General features: G+C 46.7%; 1 protein-coding gene across 1 annotated transcript in view; it reads left to right on the forward strand.

Annotated features, from left to right (window-relative positions):
- The window catches only part of Cacna2d3 (calcium voltage-gated channel auxiliary subunit alpha2delta 3), an 827,473-nt gene that overhangs the window by 768,621 nt on the left and 37,563 nt on the right, over positions 1-21,289 (forward strand). Inside the window, exons 30-32 of the mRNA XM_059274534.1 lie at positions 6,552-6,614; positions 9,579-9,649; positions 19,944-20,019. Of these exons, the coding sequence (XP_059130517.1) occupies positions 6,552-6,614; positions 9,579-9,649; positions 19,944-20,019 (210 nt within the window). The remainder of the gene's footprint in view (positions 1-6,551; positions 6,615-9,578; positions 9,650-19,943; positions 20,020-21,289) is intronic.

Genomic DNA, 21,289 nt, shown 5'->3' on the forward strand with positions numbered 1-21,289 from the left:
GCAGGGCCCAGTCATGGGAGTGAGGAAGAGTTATAAGGAGTTCCATTCCACCTAGGGTGAATGTCCACTTCAGAGCCTTCGAAAGAACTCCTCAGGCATTTACACATTCCTTCCTGAGATGTTGACTGGGTCCTTTATTGGAGCAAGTAAGTGCCTGGCTGACCTCAAAGGATGGAGTAGGAAGACTACTTCCACAGTACTTACTGGGTAGCAGGAGAGATACTCAGATGATTTTTACCAGTCAGGATATATGCCGTCAAGAAGCTTGACACGCCTGTCAGAGACAACATCTCTGAGGAGGCAACATTCAAATCAACAGAAGATGGAGAAAGAAAGGACATTTGGAAATGATACCCAATGAAAAAGGACAGACAGGCAGCAGGCAACACTCCTGCCAGGGCACCAAGGTGACAGAAAAGGCATGGTTGGTGTTGAGGACAGAAAGGCCATGCTCACCCCCTATTTCTGTATGACCCTTTTGCCGACTCACCTGTCCATCAACCCCATCACTTATGGACAACACTAGTATTTTGCAAAGACAGAGGAAGGTTAATGGCTGCCTTGTGAGAGGTCAAAATCTTCATGATAAATGTAGCTCTATGCTCCTTCCAAAGAGACAGAGATTGGTGTGGGCTATGAATCAGAGACTTTTTGAGTCTGGATAAGAATTTCTTCTGACGTGTGAAAGATGCCTTGAATGATGACAGAGCTGAACAGGGCAACAGAGTTCATAGGTCAGAGGATCATTTAATAGCTAGTGTGAGGAGGGACATAGATGAATCCTATGAGACATGATTTTTCCGAGTTACCCCTTTGCAAAGCAATGGTTCTTAAAAGATTGTTCCTCCCTCTCTGTCTCTGTCTCTCTCTGTCTCTGTCTCTCTCTCTGTGTGGATGTGCATGTGCATGTAAAATGCAGTCCATGTCAGAAATCATCTTGGCTTGGTTTTCTACTTTATTCAATGAGACACGGTCTCTAAACATGGGGCCCCTTGATATGGATAGCCTCCCAAGCCAGCTAGTTCTGCAGATCTCCTCTTGTCTCTGCCTTCTGAGGCAGGAATTACAGAAGAGCTTCCATGCCTACCCAGCATTTATTTGGGTTCTGGGGCATCTGAGCTCCCCTCATGCATGTAAAGCATGTGCCTTCTCTACAGCCCAAAATACGGTATCTTGATTTGATAAGTGGTCTGTAATGAGAGGACACAGCAAGTGATGGGGAAGCAAGGGCAGTCTGCTTCAAAGTGATGCGCTGGGGATCTGGTTGGGAGACCTGGAGAAAAAGGTACTGAGGAGTGATACTTCTGTGAGCCGGAAACTCAGGGATCCAGGCCTCGCACCCTCTGATACAAGATCCCCCTGACCCCTGTACATACACACACACACACACACACACACACACACACACACACACACACATACACACACGTGCGCACGCACACCACAATTGCAATGCCGCACAGTGCCAAGCTCTTAAGTGAATTCCACCAGTCAAAAGAAACAGAAGGCATCTCCTAAAACAAACATCTCGAAGCCCCACCCCCACCCCAGGATCTCCTGTTAAAAACCGTGCCATGCTTCTCTTTCTGCGAAACTGTAGCACTGTGGCATGCGACTCCTCAGAAAAGGATACATGGTAGGTGGCCAGTCTTCACTGGTGGGTGGACATTACGCATTCTTTAGGATCTTGCTCGTTGTGTAGCCTTCATTCACATGGCCGTCCCATCCCACATGGGCCCTCTCACTCCCCCATGGAATTGCAGTAGTGTCCTAGGATGCCCAGATATTATCCAAGTTCACACTGATAGCACCAGTCAGTGCCTTCCAGTGAACACTGAATTTGGCACTGTGCCTTCTCAGTCCCCATCACCCTTCCCTCCCAGTCTGCAGCTTCCGAGTTCCCACACTTTTTCCCACGTAAAAGCTGTGTGTGTGCCTCAGTCAACTTGAATCAGATTCTCTGAGCAGTACTGAATCAGCAAATCATTGTAGAAAGACAAAAAGGAACAAGCCAGCAATCTGCTTCTCACTCTCCTTTCCCTCTCTCCTCATCTTAAGAGCAACCTCATTCTGCAAGGTCCAAATGTGGCCGGGGAGTCCGTATTACCCTGGGTGTCAGAACCCGAAGCTCCTCATCACCCCAAGCCTTCATCCTGTTAGGAGACCCTTAGGGACATGATGACTTGCAGTCAGCTTCCAAGATACCAGGGTTAATTTAGGGGGAGTGACGTGAGCAGGTTAAGCTAGGGAAGTATTCCTAGTTCTTTTCACTGGAAAGGCAATTGAATCATATTTGTTGGAAGTGTCAAAACCAACTCATCAGACCTGACGGTGGATGATTTCGTCCCAGCTGTTCCCCATACCTCACACTGGATGCTCTCATTCCAAGTGCCAATTCCAGGCTACTATACCCCTTGGCCATAATTTATCTCATGGGTTGTTCAGAGAGGTTGTCTGGGGAGTCCTATGGTCACTCAATTGCCTTTCAGCATTTACAGGCAGATAGCATAGCACTGCTGTACTCAAAACATAATGACACCTTCCGGGTCCAATGGCCTAGGTCTCCATCAGCGAGCCACGCCACTGAATGACTCAGCACTCCGCTTCTGCTCTGACTTCCCTGGTGGTTTAGTCAGCCTCACTGTTGGCGTGCTTGCTTCTTGCCTAATGAGGTGACCAAATCTTTATACGTTCAGCAGATCCTTGAAATTCAAACTTGACCGTAAACAAGTCCAACAAGGCATGTCCTCTGCTGCCAGCTCCTATCCTGGCATCCTCATGGAACAGGGAAAGGGTACACCTAAAAAATGGTAACAGGATACATGGTCCAAGTAGGAAACATTCATGTCCTCCTGGAGCCCAGTGTTCTCAGTACAGAGGAAACAGATGTGCCCAGCAGTGCTCGCCTACTGGAGTGTTGTATGCCATGCTTTCTGGAGACCTGGCAGCTGGGGCCTCCTGGTTCTTCTTTCTGTCCCTACCCAGTAGGATGTAGACTAAATCTGACCATGACCAGGGGATCAGCTAGTATCATTCTAGATTCCAGACTGCCTTTGGCTTTTGGGCTTTCTTTCATAGCTGATTCCTCAGCCAGTGGTACGTACACACAGAAACCCTCTTAGCTATATCTGATTACTCTCTAGGGTGCAGATATTAGCTTAACATTTGCTCTGCTCAAGGATCTAGGCAACGTGCCATTGGGGTCATTTCCACCTGACCCAGCAGACCCGAGCACCAGTCACTTTGGGAGTTTTGTTTGTTTTCAGCTGTAACACACTAAGCATTTGGGGAGGACGTGGTCTGTCTGACTTTTCTGCTTTCGTTAAGGCCTTTTAATTGCTCTGTGGTTACTCTGGCAGACCAGATCTGCCTTAGCTGTCTGTAGGTTAAGTGTTTTCATTCTCCAAAGAAAGCCTTCCATGAGCAGGCAGGACCTGAGGCCCTATGTCTTCCCAAAGGGCAACTAGCCAGCCAGTAGTAGGAACAGAGGGTCTGAGGTCACAGAGCACTGGGTTCAGATCCCACATGCTTATTTGTGTGACCTTGTGCCTTGGTTTCCTTCTCTGTCCAAGGGGAACTTCCTTTCCTGGCCATCTCATATGAGAAGAGCTTGTCTTTCCTCTTCCCATTCTTCCTCTTCCTTGTCTCCCACAACTTCCTCATTTTTCCTCCTCCTTGTCTTTACAACCATATTATATGAAAAAAATTCTTCCTATGACAGTTGTAATCTCTTTACCAAGGCTTGCCATTCCTCACTTTGTGGCTTGTACATTTTTGAACAATAAAAGATTTTAAAGTGGGGGAAGTTGGGGAAGTGACTCAGTAGGTAAGAAAGCTCATTGTGCAAGTATGAAGATCTAAGTTCAAATCCTAGCACCCATGTCAGAAGCCAAACTGAGGATCATGGTGGAGACAGACTGGAGCTTCCTAGTCGACCAGCCTAGACAGCACAGTCAGCTTCTGATTCGGCGAGAGACCTGTCTCAAGGCCGTAAGGCATTCAGCAGTACCATCCTCTGGCCTTGCACACATGTATGCATACCCCATACAGACATACCCCACGCCACAGACACTAAATTAAGAAGCAGCTTTCACCTCAGATGTAGAATTCTCACGCTATTCTTTCCACCCGAGAAGAGAACGGGGCTTTGGGAGGAACATGTCACATGCCTAAGATGCTAGTGTCCCCAGGTCCCACCTCTTTCCAGCCAGCACTGGCCAGTGTGAGGACAACAGGAAGCCAGGTTGGTGAGAACCAGATGTTTTCATCTGACAAGTTTTAATGAGGCCTTGTTCTCAGGAGAATTTTTATGGAAATATGTTTATTTTTTTAAATTGAGTATAGTTGCAACTCTGTTTTCCAAAGAAAGAAATAAAGTAGGGAATGGAGCCAGTGTGGTAATGGGGTCTCATTTGGTCCATTTTTTTTTTTTTGAAACTAATGTCTCTGAAAGCATTTTCCATGCCTCCTCTACAATATAGTTTTCTTTCTGCTCAATCCTAATATGGCAGGGGCTTCCCAGGTGACTGGACTTTTCTTCCATTCTTACTCCTGTGGACTTAATGATATTGTGCCCTCTCTAAAGATTTCCAGTTGGCTTTTGTTAAAAAAAAATTGCCTTGTATCCTGTATTGGCTAGTATTTACAATATTAGACAGAGATATGGACCAGAAATAAAAGGATGATGTCTGGGATGTTTGGGTAGGAATTTATTATCTAAATAGGAAACTGAGGCAGAGACTACGAGAACGTCAGACTCTCTGTGCAACTGGGGGAAATGGCTGATCAGTAAAGGAATATGAAATCCACTTCTATACTCAGTACACACGACCTGACTGAATGGCATGGGCTAAGTGCACTGGGGATATCTGTATCTGCACAGTGAACAGCATGCTGTTGGCATCAGTGAGGACATGGACCCAATGTTAACAGAACTGTCACTCACAGCAAACTGGTGTAGTCCCACTGAGGATGTTCAAGGTAACTTTCCACAACAATGGATATGCTAAAGCACAGCCACTAATTATAGTACTTGCAGAACATTGAACTATAACTCAAGTAGCCTACGGACTGAGTTTATAATTGTCTTCATCTTAAACAAATTTTAGCAAATTTTAAAATAAATCTACATAAAGCTTGTGGCGACCGTCCATCTCAGCAGCATGGCTTTATGAGATCGCTTCTTTCATGCTGTCTGCTGAACAGACCTAGAGTTTACTGTGATCCTTGGCAAGACTGAGGCAGCATCCCTAAGGCCGAGAGCTTCTGCAGAAAGCAAGAGTATGACAGGCAGGAAGCATCCCTCCGACCCCTTGGATAAATGAAGCCAAGCTCAGCCATTCATCTCAACATCCAAGCCTGCTTTAAGCCCAGCACTCGGGAGGCAGAGGCAGGCAGATCTCTGTGAGTTTGGGGCCAGCCTGGTCTACAAAGCAAGTGCCAGGACAGCCAGGGCTACACAAAGAAACTGTCTCAAAAAAACAAAGCAAAAAAACCCCCACAAAATCAAAACAAACAAACAAACAAACAAAAAAGAGTTTTTCCTGTAGTTTCACGTCCTGTCCATTCCCCAGCGCTGACCAGCCCAGAGCTAGAACTATGAGCCAGGTCTCTCTGACTCCCTCACTGCTGTCCTTTCATGCCTGACAAAACCAACCCTGTGCCTAGGCCAATGTCCCAGCACACACCAGCCTGGTGGTGGCCTGGAGCTAAGCGGAATTTAGCTCAGGGTAAAGATATGTTACAAATTAAACGTTGCTGTCGGTATGTAAAGCTGCAATAAATAGAAACGGAGTTCCATCAAGGACGGAATTAAGCCTGAAGTTTAAACTCCACAGCACTGTAATTAAATCTTCGCCTGTAGCAAGCCATTCAGGGGAGATTAAAGGAGCGTGGGGGGAAGCAGGGGTTTGTTTGCCTTACCTTGCTCCCCACAATTTATAAGTCTGAGCTACCAAAAGGTAGTGGTCCTGCCCCCACATCCAGCTCCCAATTAAAAACACAGTTTGAAAACCTTTAGGAGGCCTGAGGGGCCCCTTTTACAGAGGGCTGCCCCTTCCCTGTGCCTCAGTCCATGAACAAATTAAAAAGTATTACCTGATCCCCTGATGGTCCCCTGAGCTGACACGGTGTTTTCATTAATACATCATTAGAGTAATGGCGTTGTGCTGGCATTTGGATTTCCAAATGGTCGGCACTGCAGCCGCTACAAAGAAAAGCCTCAGAACACTTCCTTCTAAAGGGAAAACGGAAGACAAACTTCATTCCTTGTTCTTCTGTGTGTATCCGTTGTATCCCATTCCCAGTCTTCCAAGGTCGGTTCTCTTGTTTGTCTGTTTGTCTCAACTCTCGGTTTTGCAGAGTCAACCCTGCAAAACTTACTCCAACCGTGACCTTAACTCCCAGAGCCAGCAAGTATTTTCAGTTCCCTGATTTCTACTCCCCTCCCCTCCCCCACCAAGGCGGGTGTGGGTCTCCGTGTCTGGAAATACATCATTCTGTGCAAAAGCCCTCTGGGGCCTGAAGGTGAAATGTGCATTCTGATTTTCTAGACTGTGAACTGCTACCTCATAGACAATAATGGATTCATTCTGGTGTCTGAAGACTACACACAGGTGAGTGAGGAAGCATGCCCAACTCCACAAAAGGGGATCAGATGGCTCTTGGTCTGAGGTGGGGACAAACTATGGAGTTAAGATTTGGATATGAGGCAACAGCCGATTGTAAACCTCATTCCTCTCAGAATGTCACCGACTACTTCTCAGTAGCCCTCAGAACGTTTTTAACCTCCTGGTGTGGAGCTGGCAGGGAGGCAGAGGCCAGGGTCTGTTCCGGTACTCACAAATGTTAAATTCGCAGAATTTTTGTTTTTGCCTCAGAGTTGTCTGAGCTACAAAAGAAATGTTGCCTGGGGCTGAGTTGAGGGCTCCGTGGGTGAAGCACCTATGTGAGTTCAAATCCCCAGAACCCATGTAAAGCTGGGTGCCATGATGGGCATCTGAAGTCACAGTGCTCCTTTGGTAAGATGGGTGGCAGAGACAGGAAAGTCCTAGAAGTATGCACATGTGACCAACAAAGAATGACAGTCTGGACAAGGTAAAAGGCAGTCACCAGTACCCAAGGTTGCCCTCTATTTTTAATACCTATGCTGTGGGACATGCAGGTACCCATGTACATATATATATATATATATATATATATATATATATATATATATATACTAACTTATAAACATGTGCATGCATGTGTTCATGCACACATATACATATGACACTCACAAGTGCATGTGTACATACACCACACACACATACACACATGCACGCGCACACACACAATATAGATTTTTAAAAACCAATTTTTACCTGAAGGTTGGAGGTGCTTTAAGACTTTGGGCAACTTTAAGGAGATTTTTTTTCCTCCTTCTGATATTTAACCTTCATGCACACACCCATACACACATGAACTTTCTTTAAAATCATCCAAAAGGAGTCAACAATTTGATAGGCCCATTCATGCCCAACAAATTAGTTCATTGTTTTCAACATGGCTCTTAGAAATTGGTTCATTTAGAAATAGTGACTTCAGAAAATGATTTTTTGATTCCCTTTCTGCTCTTCTCCCCGAGAGTGTTTAAATGTACCCTAGGCTCCTGATGCCTACAGTCTCCGTGTTGAGTATCATGGGACATTAGGCAGGATAAATGAGCCCATGAACCAAGGCCAGTATCTGAGACAGCTAGAAAGCCCACCAGCCTATAGTAACATGCCTGTTTGAGTCAGAGGAACATGGAGACACTGAAGAACCTGTGGGCCAAGAACCCACAATCCTTGCTTGAAAGGAGTTCTGTCACTCTCCCACAGCCACCCACACAAGGCTGAGATGAGGCTTGGTTCTGGACGCAAGAGGGACGGAGCAAACCCTGGCCTGGCCAGAAAACCACCCAGAAAGCCATGGCTTCTGCAGGAAACCTTTCTCCCTCCTGAAATAGGGAGCCCGCCAGCCTGCTTGGTTCAGGCTTGTTTGATGTTGTCTGGCTTCCTGCACCCCAATTAGGATAATTCTTCTCCATCTGACAGCCAGTTCCATTGGCACTGGCATATTTACACACATAAAATACCGATGTCCTTGTAACAGCAGTGGCACATGCCCACAGAGCATGTAAGCATTTCCAAACTCCCCTTAAGTGGGAAAGGAAGTGCTTGATATTCAATAAGAGAAATGTTTCCTTCTTCCTCCTCTCCTTCCTGACTCTCTGACTCTTTTTGCTGAAGTGTGTAAACTCTCTCTCTCTCTCTTTCTCTCTCTCTCTCTCTCTCTCCCTCTTTCTCTCTCTCTCTCTCTCTCTCTCTCTCTCTCTCTCTCTCTCTCTCTCTCTCTCTCACACACACACACACACACACACATACACTTATCTCACTGCCTACAAACCCCACAAAGTGTGATCAAGGTTACTAAGCTAAGTGCAATGGAATTGGGGTTTGGCTAACACCTTGACTGAGGGACGAATGTGATCACACTGTTACTGTAATGCCACCTCCTTCTCCTCACAAGCTATACCCAGAATAGAGATGGGGGGGAGGTCTCAACTGCTCTACACCGGCTCATTCCAGGATGCTAGCAGAAGGCTGCTGTTGAAAGCCTCGCTCCTTCACAGTGTTTGTGCGCTCACCCATGGGACACTGCTATCTTAGTAACTCCCGAAGGCCAGAGAGCATGCAGGAGGATGTTAGTCATTCATTCCACCATGCAAAGTTTGCAAACCTCATCACAACAAGAACTAGACATGCCAAAGCTTTAGCTTAGCAATAGCCTGAAGATGGCACCAGGTGCAGGGATAGGCCTTTAGAGGGATGATGAAGTATGTTCTCTTCCCAAGATACTGGGCAGTCTTAGTCCTAGGAACTAGATTAAGAACCTATAGACCAAATGAGACCATTCTCCAGAAAGTGATTTTGAGAAAGGATGGATTGTGAGAACTTTTTAGGGCACAGGAAGTGGACTCTTGTATTTTCCTAAGCAGATCATCTCGGCATTATAAACCATTATTTTTATTACAGCTTAGGAAGCACTTTCAGGTTCTCATTTTGTCTGTATGAAGTAGCATTTTAATCAGAAAGGATTATGTCCAGATTAGTGCCTACCCTGTCCAAGGGGGTGTGTGTGTGTGTGTGTGTGTGTGTGTGTGTGTGTGTGTGTATGTGCGCGTGCTCCTGTATACATACACACGTTTTAATTTCTTCATTGAGCACATGTTCTGCAACATCCCCTATGTATTGTGGAGACTTCCCATCTGCTCACTGGTTTTGTTACCACACAGGTACTGGGACTGTTACAGGCATTCCCCTTTTTCTTTAACAGAAGTCCAAAAAACCTGCCTCTGGTTTCTCTCAGTTCCAACACACACACACACACACACACACACACACAGAAAGAGAGAGAGAGAGAGAGAGAGAGAGAGAGAGAGAGAGAGAGAGAGAGAGAGAGAGAGAGAAAGAGAATCAGTCTGCCTGTCTTTCTCCTCTGCTGTTTGGATGTGTTATGTTTCTACCTTCTTCACGTGCCTTCTTGTCTTCCTACAGACTGGAGATTTTTTTGGTGAGGTGGAGGGAGCTGTGATGAACAAGTTGTTAACAATGGGCTCCTTTAAAAGGTAAGGACTGGATGGTGCTCTCAGTTTACTTGAGTAAAAAAAAAATCAAAGGTTAAAAAGAAAAAAGACAGCCCAGGAATGACCCTAGAGCCGATCCCACTTGTTTTCACGATTCAGAACTTTGCACTGGGACTGCACACCCTGCACCCATGCTGGTCTTTCAGCTCCTCACAAGCTTTCTGTCTGTTCAGCATGGAGTCTGTCAGAGGCCAGTACTGAGATGATCATCAGCATAGTCAGTTGATTTGGTCACCAGCAAAGGGAGAACAGTTCCTGCCTGAGCAGAGAGGAGGCATGGATTTGTCTCACAAGCCAGGACCACACCCTAGAAGTCCAGGGTTCAGGAATGGAAGGTGATACAATTTTAGAAAATCAAGGAAAATTCTCTCAGCCTTCTCCTGAACAAAGTCCATTGAAGTCCACTGGTGGAGACATGAATGTTGCTGAATTTTAGAGGGAACTGGTCCCGTTAACCAGACTGCCACCCTGGGCAAAGGTTGGGTAGGACAGCTTCCCCTTGGCCCTGTGCTCCTCAAGGCTATACCAGCCATGTTCCTGGGAATACCTAGGCCTGTGAGGAAAGCCTGGAATGGGTATCAGGAACTCTCCTAGAAGTTGTTCCCTCCCTTAGCCTCCCAGAAAGAATAAAGGCCTTTGAAGCAGAGCTTTCATGGATATATTTGAGCTCTTAAGTATATAGTAGCAGGAAGTGCAAGGAAGACTCTCCTTCATGACCCACGGCACCTCCATGCCAGGCTACTTCATAACTTTTCCTGTAGCTGAGTGGTAAGGAAGTGCTAACTCGGGAAATCAGACTTGGAAGGCAGTCAACAAGAGCAACTGAGCACTGTGCTAAGAGCAGGGAATTAAAAAGAGGATGAACCAGTATTTGAAACTCTGTGGCTTATTTGTGCCAGAAAGGGGTGTGGGGGGAAGAAATGCTATAAAAGGTGGCCGGGGGCCAGCATTTCGGCCGTCTCTCGGCCGTCTCTCACACTCCCTTCCCGTGACTAAAGCAGATATGCACGCCTGCCTCATTCGAGCTCAGCGACTCAAGCATGTTTGTCTTCAACACGAGCACTTCTCACCTGGGCCTGGCTTTGAACTGTTGTGCAATTTTCTGTGACTTGTACGGGTTTTCTGAAAACAACTCCTGGAGGGGCGGCCATTGAGGCCCAGCTGCTCCTGCCTACCTTTCTAACACTGTGCTCATTTTGTGTAATGTCAACTTGTTTTTCAACTCTGGGGGGCAGGAGACACACGATGAAGAATCACCGTACATGTGTTTCTCATTTTAAAGTACGCTTTTCAACTTCTTTCACAACTTACCCCCCTCCTTAATGTTTGCTTTAAATTGGTAGGAGAAAGAGAAAAGCTATAATGGAATTTGAAGGGATTGCTCTTCTCCTTGATGTGGGATAAGTATGGTTGGCATGGATCTCCAACTTGCTTTTATTGTCACACTAACCAACATCTTTGAGGAAAAGGAAGGCTGTAAGTCTGACTGAGTTATAGGACAGCAACTGCTGCCCTCTAGGAGCTACTCGACAGGCCCCATGTGCTTCTTCAGAGGGCTCTATCCCGCTGGGACAGTGAGGAGATGGGTAGGCAGGCTCCAGCATTGACTAGCTGTATGACTTAGAATGTGTCCACTCACTTGGCCAAGCTTGAGTTCTTGGTGTGGAACATGAAGGTGATTAGTAACTCCTTCCAAGGGTGACCGGCAGAGGGGGTGAGGTAATCATAAGCATGGCATCCTCAACGCATGCCTGGTGTCCACTAAGGACTCAGGAACTGCCAGCTGCTGCTCTGAGACTTGTTGGTCTTGGCTCAGTCGTGGTTTTGCTGGCTGTGTGCCATCGGTTCATGTCTCCCTGACACCTGGTGATGGTTGTCTAGCACCTGAGGACTATAGTCCTCGAAACCAGACACAGGTGCCTGTGGCCTTTCCCCATCCCCTGTACTCTGAAAGAACAAGACTGACAGCTCTTCCATTCGGGAAAGATGTGGATTTTAGGAACAGTGGGAAGGTGTAGCTTTCTGGGCCTCTGGGACAGAAACCCCCCTCCTAAGCGAAATCATGCCCACAGAGAGGCACACTTGCTTTGAAGGCATGGTATTCTCTGGTAGGACCAAGGGCAGTGTATCTAGCTCACTTTCTTTCCAGTACCTTGGATCTTGTTGCTGGCACAAGAGTTCTCCTTTTGATCAGCCTCTATTATTTCATGAGTATCATTCAGAAGAGACAAGGGCATCCCCAGCAGTGAGCTGTAAGACAAATGCCTCACATCCCTCCATCTTTGGTTAGTACCCTGATTAGACTTTGCAGCCCCTCCATCTGGGGAGCGATGCTTGCTGTAATTGTTTAGATTCAACTTTAACAAATGAAGCACCACCTAGGAAAGCTCTGGAGACCTCCTTGAGTGTCTGAGGGGGTTCCGGAGGTGTTATTGAGGGCCCTGACCTAGCTGGTGGATTCTTTCCTTGATTGATTCCTAATAGGCACCATGATTAGCAGCTGCTCACAAGGAGGAGGATGGAGCAGGTAGGGTCATTTGGTGGTGGTGGTGGAGGGTGGTGTCTCTTGGAGTTATAGCTTGCCCCTGGCCCCATTCCTGTATTCCTTTACTGTGCTTCCTGGCTCTCCTGGTGTGAACTGCTCTACTCCACCCTGCCCTTCCCACCATGATGGACTGACCTCTCTGAAGCCAGGAGCCATAATGAACCCTTCATCCGTTAACTTACTCTTCTCGGTATTTAGTCACAGCAAAGCAAAAGGCCCACAACCTACTTACCTCAAAGATAGTGGGCCTTTGCTCTCATTGTTTTGCCTGCTCACCTGGTGGCACAATGGCCATTGCCCATGGCAGTGCCATCAGAAGGAAATAACACTCACGTTGGGGTCTGTGATTTCTTGGGCCTTTGATTCCTGTGAACAACTAAACTGCTCACAAGGCGTGTGATACAGTTCCACAGCAGTCTGAGACCCTTTAAAGGCAAAACGCCTCACAATTGGTCACTTTAGCTGAGTCTTTGGCCTGAATCTGTCCCACCAGCTCTCCTATGACCTAGGGGCCAAGGGCCAAGAGCAGATGCATCAACAGTGTTGGGAAAAGGAAAGAAGAAAACGATCATCTTCTTCCACACACCCATCACAGCTGAGCTGGGTTGGACCACCATCTTGTTCCTGTTCTACTTGTTTGTTTGTTTGTTTCTTTCTTTCTTTCTTTCTTTCTTTCTTTCTTTCTTTCTTTTTTTTCTTTCTTTCTCTTTCTTTCATCTACCTTTCTTTTTTCTATTCACCCATCCACCTATCCATCCGTCTATCCTTCTATCCATCCGTCCTTCTACCTTTCCTTCCTCCCTTCTTCTCGCCCTCATGCCTCTCCTCTCCCTTTCTTCCTCCTTCCTCCTCTCTTCCCCTTTCCTTCTGTTAAGCCTAGACTGGCCCTGAAGCCCCAGCCAAGTGCTGAGGTGATGTGTGTGCACCCCTTTGCCCCACACAGATCACTCTTCTTTAAACCTTCCAACAACTTCATGAAACAGGACCAGTTTCCCAGCAGCAGGGCCAAGAGCAAGCTAGAGATGTAGGACCTTTGTTGGAGACTTTGTAGACCCTTGTCAGCAGTGCATCTAAGCAAGTATGAGCCTTCATAAGTGTAGGGCTGTTTGGTGATTCAGTCTATAGGCCCATGGGGCCAGCCTCAGGGATAAATACACCATAGACTTATTCTATTTATGGAGATGAGAAGGCTTGGAAAGACCAAGAACTCAGCCCTAGTCTCTGTGGCAGAGCTGGACTCTAACATCCTGTAGTGTGAACAAAGCAAGACTTCTCTGCCCTCTGCCCTCGACCTGTCTACAGTGGTGCTGTGCTGTGTGCACATCTGGTGGTGTGCAGAGGTGAATGAAGATGTTGACTCGGCAGTGTCTTATCTGGAGAGCAGAAGTTGCAGGCTGGGAGACCAGGTGAATGATGAGATCACTCAGTTGACAATGACAAGTCTCCAGACCCACCATGCCCGCAGGTTGTATTTTTTTTTTTTTCATTTATCTGTCACTCTGTGCCAGGTCAGCTTTTTGTATTCCAGAGAACTTCAAATACTTCTTTGTTCTTATCACAGATAGTACGCGGGCTCCCTGATTGGTGACTCACTGGGGGGTTCTCGTGCTGGCTGTTTTCTTTTCCACACACTCTCCTGTCTGGTAAAAGCCATGAACTTGCATTTCTCAGAATGCATACTCCGTATCTGTCTGTCATCAGTCATGACCTTGTCCCTTTTGCAACTACACTAGAATTTGTGGGTCTGCTCTCCAACTCCTACCTCCAGGGATGCTAATGCAGATTATCTAATATCCATGGAGAATAAATAATAGTCAGGTATAGGATATGGTGGAAGGTCCTTTTTTTTGTTCCTCCTCCCTTAGTGTTGGAATTACTGGCAGAAGGTACCATGCCTGCAGATTCCAGGTTTTTGGTGGTGCCTCTTTGATGCTCTGGTGTTAAAGAAGACTTCACATTGAGCAATAGATTTGCAACCATGCAGCTAGGCACAGGTCTCTCGGTCTCCCTGAGCCTAAGAAGGTAACATCAGCCCTTCAGTAAGGGTCCAACCACCAGGTTCTTGTTGGTCACTTATCAAGAAGTCCATGACTCCATTGTACAGCCTTCTGAAGGCTGACCAAGGATCTGGACTGTTGTACTTCAGTGTCTCACGGGGAGGGGGGGGAAGCAAATCTAAAATACACCTATGCTCAGGATGCATCCCAAGAGATTCATCTTCCATTGGTGTAGGGAAGGAGCCCCAGCTTGTGTATGTGTTGTAAGTGCCTCCATGTGCTTCCCATGTGCAGCCAAGGTCAAAACCAAGGTCAAAAAACGCTAAGTGACAAGCACTCACACGCTGGGCTAATTGCTCCTGCATAGGCATTGCCTGAGTTTTTGCAGCTTTCATTCGCTACCATTTTTTTTTTCTTCAGTAAAATGATCTAAAATTTAGACTCTAAGTGAAGTCCTCACATAGCCTCAAATAAGAGCCGAATGGGATAATGTAAGGTATGTCCCCAGCTTGAAGGTGTACTTGTGTCATAGCCTGTGTTCCCAGGCTTGGATACTCTGATTGTCACCATAGGACAAACCTCTTATAGGACACACACATACACACACACACACAAACACCAGTTGGCATGGTAGGTCATGTCACCAAGCCAAGATGGGGGTTAGCCCATAGCCAGCTGCCTCTTCCTCGTCTTCCATCCCTCTTTTCAAGTGGAGATGTTTAGGTTGATTCTTTCCTACCCAGAAGGGCCTCGGGGGTCTCCCGATCTTCCAGTACTGTACCCACCCTCCCTTGATTGAGTTGCCACCGCTGTGACAGGGAGGCAGGGCAACACTGGATGGTGGTTTTAGTGGGTAGGCACTGTAGCTGCAGGTTTGGTCACGGCAGGTCACAGTGCATCCTGTTCATAGCTTGCTGGATCAGGAAGAAAGGCAGGGCTTTAACCCTCATGGCCCACTCCTGTGGCCGATACCTACCACCTAGGCCTTATGCCCCAGCCAGACCAGGACCTCCAAACAGTGTCACCAGCTGCAGACCAAATATTCAAACATAGGAGCCCGTGGGAGACATTTCACATTCAAACCAAACCAGGAATGATGAGATCCATGTTTCATGCATATGGTGTCTTCCCTCCCAGGCAACCTAATGGGTCTCTGTAGGACAGTGGTTCTCACCCTTCCTAAGGCTGAGACCCTTGAATACAGTTCCTCATGTTGTGCTGACCCCAACCATAAAATTATTTCCTTGCTACTTCATAACTCTAGTTTTGCTACTGTTACGAATGTTATTACAATGTTATTGTAATGTAAATATCTATGTTTCTGATGGTCTTAGGCAACCCCTATGAAAGGCTGTTGGATGCCCAAAGGGGTCGCGACCCACAAGTTGAGAACCACTGTTCTAGGCGCTGCCATACTAACTAAAGCAAAACACCAGATCTACAGACAGAAAGAAGGGATTCGGGCTTCATCTCAGGAAGGGCATCTAGCCACAGCAGACTAATTAGCAGATCATCAAAGAAATGTGGGTTTCCATTCTTCCCACTTCATTGTCGTCGTCCCCCACCCCACCCCACCCCACCCCCTCCTGCTAGTCTCAGCCTCTTGGATGTCATGACGTGAGCAGCTTTCTTCCATGATGCCCCTGTACCTTGCCATAAGCCTGAAACCAATGGCACCAGCACCCAGTATACAGAAGCTGCTGACACTGTAATCTGAGATAAATAACTCCCTCCTTTAAACTGTTTCTCTCCAGTACTTGTCTCTGTGATGAAAATTCCGCCTCAGGCATGTGGGAATAACCTTGAGCCTGGCTTCACCTTCCTTAGCCTTAGCTCCCCACTCTAGTTAATGTTGCATGGCCCTGACCTTGGGGAGAATGCCAGTACTCCTGGGAGAAAATTAGAGCCTTGGTCTTTTGGATACCCTAAGCACCTGACAATGAGAGGTTAGTTAACTGACTGCATCCCAAGTGCAGGCTGCGCTGCCTCCTGAGCAACACAGCCACACACAGCTTATGAAGTGTGCTCCTCAGTGAAAGCTGGTGCTGAGTGAGTGATCTTCAGCTAGGCAACACAGCCTGGCTGAGGTAAATTCCTGGCTCCGGTGTGCCATATGGAAACGACAGTGTCTTGTGGGGAGGCGCTTCAGTGGGATGACCTGATGATGGGCCTTGGGGCGGGAGAGACAACTCTTCTCTTCTTTAAGAACTTCCCGTGCCCTTGCCTCTGAGAGTGAGCCCTATGGAGTGTGCTTTCAAGCTCAAGAGAAAAGACGTTTTTATATGCTGCTTCAGGTCAGTCACTTTGCTTCTTAGAGGTTTAGATTCAAAATGGCTTAATGACACCCCAAGATGGGTCTTATGTCAAAGGCTTCTCTGCTCATGCTTCTGTGGCTGTGTTTATAAAAATTAAGCTGTTTCAAGATTGGTTTTAGGCTAATTATTTAGCCATTGGGGGGGCACTACCATGATTAGGCATTATTATAGGCAAGTTTTCTGGACTTGTGGCACATAGTAGATGCTTAATAAATGTTTGTCCCACAGTTGCTAAAGCAACTGCTCAAGCAGTCTAAATGAGCTCAGCTTACTACTTTAAAAGTCAACCTGCTATAGAAAAAAAAAATATTGCCTCGTTGGGGTTTTTGTTTTCCTAGTGGAGAATAAGAACAGTAGCAGCAAAATGACTGTTAAAATGTCCAAGTAGACCACCCTGTCCAGGGTGCGTGGCAGGCTCTGCTCCTGCTGCTCAGAGCTGCTGCTCGAGACTCTGAGACTCGGTGCCTGCCTCCGTCAGAGTTTCAAAGAGCCCCATCTAGGGAGTGGGTTGTCACTAATGACAAGGTCTCGGGCTGTGGACAACCGTGGTTGAAGTGGTCTGGTGATGAAGTCATGGGAATTAAGGCATGTTATCTGTCATGAGGCTAAGTTCCCAGAGCTGAGCTCCACAGGGCTAGGCATCATTCTCAGGGCTTATTTTAGAGCCGAATGAAAGCAGGCAATTATCTTGTTTTGTGACTGTAATCAGCAGAACAGGATGCAGGTAGCCACAAAGTGGAGTTATTTAAAACAGAAAAAAAAAAAAAAGGAAAGAAAAAAATCAATTCCAAAAGAGCAATAATCTGAAAGTGTCTCTCTCTCTCTCTCTCTCTCTCTCTCTCTCTCTCTCTCTCTCTCTCTCTCTCTCTCTCAACATCTGGTTAAGGATGTCAATGTGTGGAGAAGACAGGGAGGGTGACTCTCTGACCTCTTTGGGAACAGTAGTATCAGACAGCCCCCTCCCCCATCGATTTGCAATGAGAGGCAGGTGCTCAGGCCCGGAAGCTTCCCCACAGTGATTCATTTCACCCTCAGCGTGTCAGCTGGGGTCTCTGGAAAAGATCCAGGGAGAATCCTGAGCTTCCAGCCATCTGTCAGTCAGAGGATTACCATGGTTACCACCAGCCAGCTGGTCTCATGAGCCAGCTGGTTCATTCTGACTGGGGGTGGCGGGACTGCTCCGTAGCCCCTCAGCTGGAGGCACAAAATGATCCTGTGCTTTGGTTCTGAGAACCTCTCTTGGGCAGCATTGGTTGTGATAGTCCAGTGAGAGCCTGGCATGCATACAGGTGTGAGTCAGGTGTTTCTGAGACTCTCTCAGAACCTACTTCTGAAAAGAAGGCAGAGTGAAGTGGATTCAGATTGGTCCTCAGCTCATTCCCGGCTCTGTCCCTGGTTAGCTGTGTGGACTTAGACATGTTAGGCTGGCTGAGGCTTGATTTGCACCTTTGGCAAATGGGGCGATATGCTTTGAAGATTATGGTCACTAACTAGGATCCACCCGACAGCAGCTTCTGTTACCACAGTCCTCAGCTCAGAATGCAAGGATGAAAGTTGCTATAGCATGTTTCCCTCACCCCAGCTTCGGGGAAGGGTACCCTGAACTGCAGTAACAAATATGGTTGCTTGCCCGTGAGCTGTCCATCCTCTGCCCTGCTGATTGAAGCCGGGGCCTAGACTTCACCAAGGGTAGTGTGTGACTGATTCAAGGTCATTGTTTCTATTTCCATAAACAAAGCTGCTTGTTTGCAGGAAGAAACAGGTAGACATAGATAGGGGAGACCATTTTTTTGATGGGAAGAGTCACCCATGGTGTCATCCCTATGTGCCACTGGTTGGAGCTGACCTCTGCTGCAGTTTGGTCAGAGGTGGCCAGTTTTCCTTTGGCACCCATACATGGATCTGTTCTGTCTCCAGCAAGTTGTCCCAAAAAAGGTGTACATGATGTCTTGGGGCTTACTTAGGTGAGATTGTCATCAGGCAGTAATCCATGCATTTGCCTTGGGAAACAATTCCCTTTCCATCATCTGTACTGTGCTAGTGGCTAGGGTAGCGAGGGAGTTGAGAGACAGGTACCACTGGCCAGCCATATTGTATCGTAGTATTCTTTCTAAGCACAGCAATAAGTGCACCCAGTGTTAAGCAATGGACCGTTCTAGAAAGGAATTCTTGTGGGGAGAATTCTATACCAACATATAGGAGTGGGTGTATTAAGCTATTTGAAATCTCTCCATGTCAGGCTGGACTTTGGTGGTCTCATCTTTGGACTACCAGGAATTGTGGTGGGACACTGAAGGCCAGATGGGGATTCATGCCTCTGTCCACTTCTTCTGAGATAAAGCACATGCTCCATTCACCATTATGCAGTCGGAAACTTTTCTGTGTCCCACCCCGTCCACAGCCGCTCAGACCCAAGAAAACACACAGAGGCTTATATTAATTAAAACTACTGAGCCATTACCTCAGGCCTACCACTGACTAGCTCTTACATTTAAACTCAGCCCATTTCTGTTAATCTGTATGTCGCCACATTTTCTGTGGCTTTACCTGTGTGCCATTACATGCTGCTCCCTGGATGGCAGGATGGCATCTCCTGACTCAGTCTTCCTCTTCCTAAAATTCTTCTTGTCTGCTTATCCTGCCTATATTTCCTGCCTGGCTACTGGCCAATCAGCATTTTATTTATCAACCAATCAGAGTGACATGTATTCACAGCATACAGAACATCCCATAGCACCTTTAGGCCTTCAAAATTGTCAACTAGGAACCAAAATACCTTAGACAACTACCTATACAGTGTTCCTGGGACTGACAGCTATACTCTTATCAGCAACGGAAACAAAGTATCCACATTCCTGTTTCATATACTATGCTGTTTTCAAACAAGGATGCACTACTACTGGAGTGATAACATTGAGTGAATCATAGTCAATAAGCCACTGGGTTTCCTCCTCCTGTCACTTTGGGTATTGACTCAATCCTGGTCTGTTTCCTAGTGCATGGGAACACGCAGATGGTCCTGCCATTTTGTAACCTAAAGTGGCTCTTGCTGGATCTCATCTAACAAACAGATGCATCCAGAGACCCGGATTCAATCAGAGTAGCCTAGGGAGTACAGTGCTCTGTGCAGACTGTTCTTGTTTTGAACTAAAGTGGAGAATTCACCAAAGTAGATGGGTTTTTTTTTTGTCTCCCTGTGCTCTTCCAAACAACTTCATTCCCATCCTGTAAGCTCCAGTGATGATGTGACATGACGGTTCCCAGTGCATTCACTGCTATGCTCTATGCCTGAAACGGTCTGACTTCTTTTTGTGACAATCCCTCATGACGCTAGTGGTCACTCACCCCTCCTGGCCCTAAGCATTATGTAGTGGCCATATGTTTTCATCTCCTGAAGCCTCTTTCTATTCTCCCTGTAGAATCACCCTGTACGACTACCAAGCCATGTGTCGAGCCAACAAGGAGAGCAGCGACAGTGCCCATGGACTCCTGGATGTAAGTACGAAGCTGCCCCCCAGATCATAGCTGGGTACCTCTGCTGCCTTGGGCACATGTGGCTCAGACTTTAGGGTAATCAAATGTCCCTTATTCAAAACCAAGAACGTTTAAAGGTTATTTCCTGACTTTACTCACTAAGAACTGCTTCTGTTTAAACCCAGATCCAGGGATTATATAAGTTAAAGATCAGGTCATGGTCTTAGATGGATTAATGAACATCCCCCCTTTTGTAGAGACAAGGAGAGATGCTTCACTGATGGTTACATAAGAGAATTAAAAGAATTTGGTTTTGTTCAACAGAAATTGTCCTTCTGGGGGAGTTGATGAGACAGCTCAATCACTAAAGTTCTTTCCACATAATGATGAAGATCTGAGTGTGGGTCCCCAGTACCCACAGAAAAGCCTAACATGGTGGTGCACATCTGTAACCCAGCACACAGCAGATGCAACATGGAGTCAAGCAGATCTCCACCACTGTCTGGCCAGCTGGAATCTGTCTCAAAAACCAAAGTGAACTGCAGCTGAGGGAGACATCTGCCATCTACCTCTGGCCTCCACACACAGGCACATACACATAACACTGAGCACCTTCACAAACACGCACATGCGTGTCCCCTGAGGTATCACAACCTTGGGTCAAGCTACACAGTGCTGTGTCCTTAAAACCTGCCTCCAGACTGCCAGAAATCAACTATTCCCAGTTTAAAACTGTAATTTGTAATGTACAGAAAATATCAGTTTGACCCTCAATTACCTGAAAACTCAGAAGTTTTTTTTTTCTTCCTTACGGTATTCCTCAACATAAGCCACATGTGTATACAAACAAAACCCTTGACATGTGATTTTGGAAATACTAAAATCCAACCAAAAATTTCCCTTCAATTGCAAGATTTCAGCGCCATCTTGCTACACCTTATTGGCCTCTGTGTGACAGGAGGCTTTACAAGGGAGGTATGGGAACACCAAATGTTTAACATGATCCTTCTTCACTGAGTGAGCAAGAGTCCGAGCCTCATAGTTTCTGAGCGGCCGCTGAGAGCTGGACTTTACAGAAAACAGCACTTAAGGGGAACTTTAGAGGAAACGTCACTTCTGATGGGGGCTTTATGTTTGGGTACTGGCTTCCCTGCACTTGGTGTGGCTATTTCCAGATCTGAAATGTTCCCAAGATTGGTTTTCATCATTACTTTTAAAAAACTCCAGGGCCTTCTCCTGCTCTTTTGCTTTTAAAAAATCTTAATCCCTATTTGCATAATCCTTTTGTTTG

Source organism: Peromyscus eremicus, chromosome 9, assembly GCF_949786415.1.
Source record: "Peromyscus eremicus chromosome 9, PerEre_H2_v1, whole genome shotgun sequence".
Classification (NCBI taxonomy): domain Eukaryota; kingdom Metazoa; phylum Chordata; class Mammalia; order Rodentia; family Cricetidae; genus Peromyscus; species Peromyscus eremicus.